Genomic DNA, 9,574 nt, shown 5'->3' with positions numbered 1-9,574 from the left:
CTTTAATTCCTCCTTCCATACTTGGAATATTTGGGTGCCGTTTGTGGCAAATCGAAGAGCACGGCGAGATATACTTATGAGTACCAACAATTTCAGTTTTGGTGCACTATATGGAGTTCAAAATTCTAGGGTTCTTGGGCTCAAATTGGGGGTTTTCATTAATTTGAGGTAGGGGTGCTCTAATCCACTAATTCTTGCATTTCTTGTGAATTTTTCCCCTTAATTTGACTTAAGCATACTTACTTTTAATTTTTTTTTTTATTATGTTTATTAGGGTTATTTATATTGATGGTGATAAATGTGTGTTATGTGCTAATTGGACTTATTAGTATGATGATTTTTAACTTGTAAAGAAGCATGCTTAGTGTCGATTTGTTTTCATGATTTTCAATTGCTATGACAATTTATGTGGAAATGAATTTGTGAATTGTATATTTAAATTACTAGTAAAATGAGAAATGAAAATATGGGTTATCCATTTTTAGTAACTTATTAATTTATTGAAAAATATATGTGGAAACTTTATGATTGAATTGAAGAAATTAAGTATGAAGCATTTATGCATCCATTGCGAAGAAATAGAGGGAAAAATGTTTTAAAATAAATGAATTTGTTCTTGAAAAAATAAAAAAAAAAATTTAAAGGAGTTTGCGAAAACCAGACGCCTAGGAGACGCCTAGTGGTCCGTGATGTTAATTTAGTCTAGAAGGGAGCATGGTTGAGCTAACTAGGCCGGATACGACGCCTTGGAGGTGTCTTGTGGTCGTGGATAGTTAGTCAACCCTCCATTCGTGACGCCTTGGAGGTGTCTTGGGTCGGATTACACTAACGGTTTTTAGAAATTGAAACGGAAATGTTTCGGAAGATGGGGAGTGACATTTGCATGACATTATGGTAAACTTGTGATTGGTTGATATTTGTTACATACTTGTTATTGTATTTGAGAATGTGCGTTTCCCTATAGCATGATCCCGTTCACTTTTTATCTATTCATTATATGGATTCACGGGGATATAAGAAGTGTGTCTTAGACACTTCCTACTGAGCTTATGCTCACCCTATTATTTTTAACATTTTTCAGGATATGGAAAAGAGGTGGCGGACGACGGTCTACTACAGGTTTAGACAAGCTTGAAGACCCATTCTATTTTGTTATCTTTTGTATTAGACTCTAGTATTTTGTAAATGTAATATTAACTATCATGTGAAACTTTTGTTTATTTAGTATAATGTTATAAGCTATGAATTATAACTACATTTTTGGACTGTAGATTGATGTAATTAAAGTGTGTCCCTTGTTTAGATGAGATGGAGGAACGGGACTTTTGTATGTGTGTAACCATTTTGGGAATGTAATATAATATCTGTATTATGCGTTGGGACATGATAGGTTAAATTTAAGACCCAGTGAGACCATTGCATTTATTTTTGTATTTCAACAGGTTGTAGATGGACTTTTTCTGCGGAGGTCATGCCGAAATTTTATATATTTTTTTAATTATTATTTTGGTATCCTTTTGAGGCGTTACAGGGTAGTTGGGTCATTTAGCAACAAATTTTCTTGTCCACATCAGCTTTTTATAAAACTCCATTTATTTGAAAAATTGAAGTTTGACTCCATCTTTTTGGCCTTTTACCTCTAAAATCCCTTTTTTTTTTTTTTTTTTTTTTTGGAATTATCCCTTAATTATATTTAAGATTGAGGAATGGGGCCTTTATTTATATCTACTTTAACGGTTCAAATTGTTCAATTACAACCATTCATGCTGAAAACTTCCCCTATTTATTAATCTCAAAGAAAACACCAGAGTAAGAAGAAAAAGAAAATAGAGTGTTATACAGTTGTAAGGAATATATATATAGAGAGAAAATGCTGACCATATATTAACACCGAATAACAACACTATATTTACAAATAACCTGTAATATATATATAGAGTGAAAATGCTGACCATAACATTAACCCGACCTGTTTATTAAACAAGTTACACGTGTACCCCGTCACATATTTACAAAAATAAAATTTTAAATTATTAATAATACTTAATAAAACAATAAATACTAAAAAAATATAAGTTTCAATTTTAGAAATTACTTAATAGTATCTAATGTATAAAAGAGTTAATTATAATACAAAAAGTTAGATAGTAATTTTAGAACTTAAATGAAAATTTATTTATGACACATATAGTTAAACGTGTATAAACAAGTTACACGGGTTGAACTATTTAACCTAAGCACGATACGATTAATTAAACGAGTTAATCGTGCCGAACCGTTTACAACCTGAACTTGTTTAAAATCAAACCAAACCCACTTAACGAGTCGTATTAGTAGGTAATGTTAAATTTTGCCACCTAGATATACTACAGGATTGTTTTAATTATTTAAATACATTACTTAAAGAGATGAGGTTGGTCCATCGTAATAAGATTTTGTGGGCCACCTTTTAATGGCAAAGGAAATGACCATCGTCCTTTATAAAATGCTTTGGCACATGCAACACCGAGTAGTGAGTACTTGAGAAGGGCGTGAATCACCTGCAGTGAGGTTCCCATGCGATTTTCTGCTGTAACTTTTAAGTGGTCCATATTTGGCCACATCATTCTTTAGTTAACGGATACTAAGGCCGTGTTTGGCCAATTACACCATAACATTTTACCACCATTTATAAGTAACATTATAGAGTCTAAAAAGTAACATCACCATTTGTAAAAGGAAACATCACCACTTTTAATTTCAAATAACACCACCATTTATAAGTAACATTTCACCGCCATTTATAAGTAACATCGCAGAGTCTAAAAAGTAACATCACCACCATTTAAGTAGCAATTGCACCACTATTTATAAGTAACATTTCACCATCATTTATAAGTAACATCACAGAAGTCTAAAAGTAATATCACATAGTCTAAAAAGTAATATCACCATTTGTAAGAGGGTAACATCACTACTTAAATGGTGGTGATGTTACTTTTTATACTATGTGATATTACTTTTAGACTTTTGTGATATTACTTATAAATAGTGATGAAATGTTATTTATAAATAGTGGTGCAATTGCCAAACACATGTCTATTAAGTGGAGTAAAACGTGACCAAACCAAAGCCATTTACCGCTCACTGTAAGAAACAACATGGGAATCGCACAGCAGGTGACTCGCGCTCACTTGAGAAAGTAGTATCTACTTTAACGGTTCAAATTGTTCAATTACAACCATTCATGCCGAAAACTTCCACTATTTATTAATCTCAAATAAAACACCAGAGTAATAAGAAGAAGAAAAAGAAAGTAGAGTGTTATACACTAGTAAGTAATATAGAGAGAGAGAGAAAAAATGCTGACCATAAACACCGAACAACAACACTATGATCGCCTGAAAGAGGTGAAACAGTTCGACGATTCCAAGGTCGGCGTCAAAGACCTGGTTGACTCCGGACTCACTTCCATCCCTCGCTTTTTCCATCACCCACCCGAAACCCTACCCGCCCAACCCACAACTACCTCCGCCCCTCGGACCATTCCCGTCGTCGATTTATCAGAATCCCGGTCGACAGTTATTGAGCAGATCAGACGGGCCTCGTCAACCCGCGGATTCTTCCAGATCATCAATCACGGCTTCCCCCAAGGCTCCCTCGACCACATCATCGCCGCCATGAAAGATTTCAACGAGCAACCGACGGAGATAAAGGCGAAGTACTACCACAGAGAGTTAGGCAGCGGCGCAGCCTTCTCCTCCAACTTCCACTTGTACCACTCCAAGGCCGCCAGCTGGAGGGACACGTTTCAGATAAGGTTGGCACCCAATCCTCCCAACCAGGATTCCGTTCCGGAGGTTTGCAGGGCAGCGATGCCGGAGTGGAATAGGGAGATCGGACGGCTGGGAGAGGAACTGATGGGGTTGTTGTCAGAGGGATTGGGGTTGATTACGGACAGGCTGAAGGAGTTATCCTGTTTGGATGTGAGGGTAATTACGTCCCACTATTACCCCTACTGTCATCAGCCTGATCTGACGATTGGGATCTCGTCTCACACAAATCCAGGAGTTTTGACGGTGTTGCTGCACAACCAGATAAATGGGTTACAGGTTAAGTACAGTGAGAATGATTGGGTGGATGTTGAACCTGTTTCTGGGGCTCTTGTCATCAACATTGGTGATATACTTCAGATAAGCAGCTTCACTTTCAACTTATATATATATATATATATATATATCGGATCCGGCTCCTTTTAGTTAAAAACCCTCTCACAGTATCTATGAGTATTTCATCCAACGGTTGAAAGAGTTGCCACATCATCATTTTAAAATAAGCCCAAAACGCTAACGCTTTCTTCAAACGGAGTCATTAACGATTTTTTTTTTTTTTTTTTTTCTTTTTTCTTTTTTCTTCCTCCAATTCTTCTCTCTCATCTGTTTCTTCGTTCTCTCTCTTCTTCCTCTTACCGCCCCCAACCACGGCCGCCACTAATTCCACTAAACCACCCCAACAGTATTCTTCTCAAGGAGACCACTGATAACCGCAAAAAACTTAACTCACTCCGCCAGGAAAAAAGGGTCTTTGGAATCGGAGCTAACACGGTCTGAAACGGAAAATGAGGTCTTGCTGGGCGAGTTGACTCAGTTGCAAGACGGTATAGCACGACTGAAGTTGGAGAGGAACTTGGTTTATGAATTTATTTCTGTGTATTTCAATCAACAGGTTGAAGTGATTGTGGATGAGAGAAATGGGTTTGTGAGAGAAAGAGCAGAGATTGAAAGGAGATTGCAGAAACTAGAGAGAGAAATGAGGGAAGTTATGAGGGAGAAGAGTGAGATTTAGAAGGGGAAGAGAGAGAGTCTGAAATTGGTTTGTTAGAGAAGAAATTGAGCGAGCTTCTCGTTGAAATTGAAAAAGAAATAAATATATCCAAACATTTGATGTGGGATGAAATTGTTAGAGAGAAAATTGAGATTGATCAAGTGAAAGTTAAAAGGAAAAGTGAAATTGTTGAAATACAGAAAAAGACTGCTAAACTTAGGAATGTTACATCAGTTTTGGAAGATTCGAGCAAGGATGAAGTAGCGAAAAATGGGCAATTACAATCTGAAGTTATCCAATATAGAGATGAGACTAGAAAAGGACTTGATGAGGAGAAAAATAAATGGTACAAGACACTCTATTGAAGATCAAACTGAGAGCCGCCTGAGAAAACTGGCATCGGAATGGAAAACGGTGCCTCTAATGGCGACATTCTGGCCCGCTGGTAACCTGAATTTCGCTTGCCTTCCCGCCATCGCAGTCCTCTCTCCTTCCATATCTCTGAACCTCTGCAAATAGATCTTCAACGGTTCGTCTTCGAAACCAAAGGCCGTCATGGCCCAGAGTAAATCGTCGCCGTTGATGGTCTTCCACTTCTCTCTCTGACACTTGTCGGAGGCCTCGCTGGTGATGAAGCAGATGAGCTCCGACACGCACTCTTGCATCATCTCCTTCGCGTCCTTCGAGATCTTCGCGTTCGCTGGCAACACCTTCATGATCTGGCTATCGGGAGGAACATGTCCTGCTCTCTCGACGAGAGTTCACTGTTCCCGGCGTGGCTGTGACCTCCGCCTCCAGACTCGTCATCGGAATCCGCCATTGAGCCGCCTCTACAAAAATATAAGAAATTCCTCAATGTTTTTACGAAAGAATTGGAGGTTGAGTTGGTGGTAGTAGGCAGTGGCAGCTGTTTAGGTGGTAGGATAATAACTCATATTTATCATCAAAGTTCCATAGTTTCGGAAAAATTAAATTGATCAAAATGCTGGATATGAAAAAATATTGTTCAACTGGATATGAAAAAACATCTCATATTCCACTTTTTGTTATCCGTTACCACTTTTGTGCTGTACAAAAAAATGGTACATGTGTGTGATCAAAAAGTGATACCTTTATATCAAAAACAAAAGTGATAACTTATAATAAATTTGTAATACAAACATTGAAATGGCATTCTTTTTTATTGCTACTGTCATTGTTATTATTTTGATATTAAGATTTTTTTTTTTTAGGGTTCTTGGTTCTCGCGGATTCTATATGAACGAACCGTAGAATTTTTATTAATTATCTTGTAACTGTATCAACACACAATGTATTTGTTCATTGTTGGAAGACTTAACTTTGTTTCTGCAGATTATATCCAATGATGAATGCAGAAGCGTCGAGCATCGAGTGTTAGCCAACCCACATCTTGAGGCACGCGTCTCTATTGCAGTTTTATGCAACCCAGGCATCAGAGAGAACTTGTATGGACCACTGCCGGAGCTTATGTCACCGGAAAAACCAGCTGTTTACCACCAATTTACATTAACAGACTTCATGGGAAGATTCTTCACGAAGGAGTTGGATGGAAAGACCTTGACTAATTACTATAAACTCTGATGCACAAAAGGACCAACGCTGGATGGATGAACAAGAATTGCAGGTACCATGTTTGTATAATCTGTAAATTAACAATAATTGTGTTTTTGTTCAATATGGTCAGAAGGCACAACTAGTGAAATAATTACATAAACAAACTCTGTATGTATTTTATTTACTTACCGTATAATTTATGTGTGATGTATGGTTGATTATCGCTTATCATGTTGTTTAATAGAAGTGAAGAGAGAATCATGCGACTGGTTTTATCTAATAAATAGAGTGAGCTCCACTATTTTATTTACCTTTTGTATCATTACCCATATTTATATTCACTTTTTGTATAATTACTCTTATTTAAGAATCCAAAACAATATGTGTTTGTCCACTATTTATTCGCTTTATTATCATTGTTCTTATTTGAGAATCCAAAACAATCTGTGTTTGTCCAACTATGCCATCTATATGCTAAATTGCTAAGTGCATAGTTCATATGCGATGTTGTATATACATACAATGGCAAGAAGCAAGAACACCTAATACTTGTGAGGACTTTTCTTTAATCATCGTTATTATTCTTACTTTTTTTATATATATAAATGAAATCGGTCATATGAATTTTTCTAATAATTGTCTAATTTTCTTTCAGAAATTGAATTTACCGTATTTCATACTAGCTAGTGAACGACCCTTTTTACTAGATGAAATCTCATCAAACCCTAATATAGTTTTATCACCAATAGGTTTAACAACACTAATCATTTTATCAAGCTTAATTAGTCCAGAACAAAAGACAATCAATTTCTCTTGTAATTTTTCAAATTAAGGTTCAAGAAGATTAACTTTAGAAACAAGAGATTCTCTAGCAGAATTAGCCTGACTTACCTCGCTCTCAAGAATTTTTACATTTTCTTGAAAATTTTGAATTTCAGTTTTGTTCTCCTCAAATAATTTTTGTTTTTGCTCATTCTACTGATGCAAAGCATATTTCTCTCCTTCTTCAAGGCATCTGTTTTTTTCATCAAAGCATCTCTTCTTTTTCATCAACTTCAGTTTGTAATCCTTTGACAATGCCTCAAAAAGTTTTGCAATTTGCTTTCAATTGGTTCTCCATCAATTTTTATTATTCTTCGTATCATAAGATCGAACACCTCGTTCAATGTCACAAATTTGGTATAATCCCCTACACAAGAAGAATCATTAGCAGTATTATTATCAACAAATTTCTTAGTTTTGTTTTATCTTTGAATTTAGAAAGATCTCCGACCTTTACTACAATTTTTGTTCTTTTTATTCTTAAGGAGTCTTTCAAACTTTTTAAAGAGAGCTATGTCATCCTCATAATTTAACTCATCATATAAAAGATCCAATTCATCATCTTTCATTGGATTCTCCATGATGAATATTTGAAAACAAAAATAAAGTTATTTTCAAAAGAAAAATATTTCCACGCGGAACAACTCATTATGTAGATATTGACTTTGATACCAATTATGAGTTCTGCTTTGTGGAATGGATGTGAAAATTTGATGTAAAAATGACATAGAGGGGGTAAATAGATTTTACTTGCTCTTTTATTTAATTTTAAAATTATTTTAATTTTACCGAAATAAAACTAAAACAACCCACAAAGTAAAATAAAGTGCAAGTAAAGTATGTAAAGTTTGAGAGATGACACCAGGATTTTTATTCGTGTAAACCATAGTTGGAAGAAATTTGACCAATCGAAGACTTTCGCAACTTCGAGCGAAATGATTCACTATCTTCGAAGCAAAGTATAATAGACTTTGATTCAGGCTCACACTCACTTCACGCTACCAAGAACTAGTTGTTGAACTCCAGACGGACTCTCGCAACTCCTCGTCCGATTGCTGCAGACTCCAGGATTATTCGTCAATCCTTGTAAAAAGATTACTGGTAGATCATAAACACTCTGAGAATGCTCTGGTTTGGTGTGTTCGTGTTCCTTTTCATTCTCATTCTCTAGTTGTTAATGTTTTGTAGAAGCTGGAACTTTTTTATCTGGAGGCATGTTTCCAAGGCTTTTTATTGCACAAGCAGGCCATCAAGCAATCCTCTCTTTGTGGAATGAGAGGTGAATCCATTGATCATTTATTGTTACATTTTCCCAAAGCTAGAGAGATATTCAAATTATCCCCTTTGCGTATTGATTTTGTCTCTTCAAAGCAAGTATTTTTTGAGGCTTGGTGGAGTGATCTGGTTAAGTCATTGGGGTCATCGGAGGAAGGAAGGAAGGAAGAAGGTGGGATTCGCAGCTACAATTTGTTGGTACATTTGGAAAGGTAGAAATGCATGGGAATTTAATGGTGATATGTGGTAGGCGAGGACTATTGTGGGAAATTGCGATGGCACAATTTTGGGAATTCATTGAGGCCACTTCCCTTTTCTATCAGCAGATGGAAGATAGGACTGAAAAGAAGTCGCAAATCCAATGTGTGTCTAGAGATGGATGGGTGCCACCCATGGAACGACTGATTAAATGTAATGCAGATGCATGATTTGATGCTCGATTGCAAATAGGAGGTGGGGGTGTGACAATCAAGAATTCAAAAGGGGACGATGTCAAAGGGGTGGTGTTGGGGCAGTTTCGAGCACAATCGGTTACGATAGCAGAGGCTATTTGTGTAGGGAAAGTGATAGAGTGGGCTTTGGAATTTCAATTTATGAATATTTTGTTTGAATTGAATTATCTAATTGTGTAATTGGTGATGTTTCGGATTAATCATGTTTGTAGACATGACAACGAGATCACTCATGTTATGAGAAAATTCTCCGAAGGGCATATTGGAAATGATGTTGCTGTGACAAAAAAATAAAAGTAAAAATAAATAATAAATAAAAAGCAACCCTCTCTTAGAGCTTTCGGAGCTGTGCTATATGCAAGTGGATGCTCAATTTGGTGATTCAAGCTTTCTCTAGTACGTGTAGGCTTGTCGCAGAGGTTGTCGTACTCGGGGATATTTAAAGACGTTGAACCAAATTGATTGTTGAGACTTGTTATCAATAAATACAATACAATTGCGTGTACACTTTTCATTGTGTGTTGAAACTTTGTTATCAATAAAGACAATACAATTGCGTACATTTTTCTTAAATTGTTTTTTTCTTATTTTTATTTTTATTCATGCTTTAACGGATTGATGTCTCAGTAATACTGTTTATCATCCAA

The 9,574-nt window shown here is 36.0% G+C and overlaps 1 protein-coding gene and 1 pseudogene across 1 annotated transcript; one reads left to right on the top strand and one right to left on the bottom strand.

Annotated features, from left to right (window-relative positions):
* The first annotated feature begins 3,291 nt into the window (after window positions 1–3,291).
* Window positions 3,292–6,607, top strand: LOC132302483 (1-aminocyclopropane-1-carboxylate oxidase homolog 3-like). Its single transcript, XM_059799366.1, has 2 exons — window positions 3,292–4,164; window positions 6,149–6,607. Exons 1-2 carry the CDS (start codon window positions 3,342–3,344, stop codon window positions 6,403–6,405), a joined length of 1,080 nt encoding a protein of 359 aa, XP_059655349.1. The 5' UTR covers window positions 3,292–3,341; the 3' UTR covers window positions 6,406–6,607.
* On the bottom strand, window positions 4,220–5,875 carry LOC132302482 (nuclear transcription factor Y subunit B-3-like; annotated as a pseudogene).
* Window positions 6,608–9,574: the final 2,967 nt, after the last annotated feature.

The sequence above is a fragment of the Cornus florida genome, unplaced genomic scaffold (genome assembly GCF_030987335.1).
Source record: "Cornus florida cultivar Cherokee Brave unplaced genomic scaffold, ASM3098733v1 CherokeeBrave_3.0.0_Hap2_Chr04, whole genome shotgun sequence".
Lineage (NCBI taxonomy): Eukaryota > Viridiplantae > Streptophyta > Magnoliopsida > Cornales > Cornaceae > Cornus > Cornus florida.
Note: the sequence above shows the minus strand (reverse complement) of the source record. Positions and strands in the feature narration are given on the sequence as shown.

Excerpts from the sequence above, each read along its gene's own strand:
- LOC132302483 (XM_059799366.1), top strand. The coding sequence starts at position 3,342 with ATGCTGACCATAAACACCGAACAACAACACTATGATCGCCTGAAAGAG. Across the intron at positions 4,165-6,148 it reads TGTCATCAACATTGGTGATA|TTCTGCAGATTATATCCAAT; the intron begins TACTTCAGATAA and ends ACTTAACTTTGT.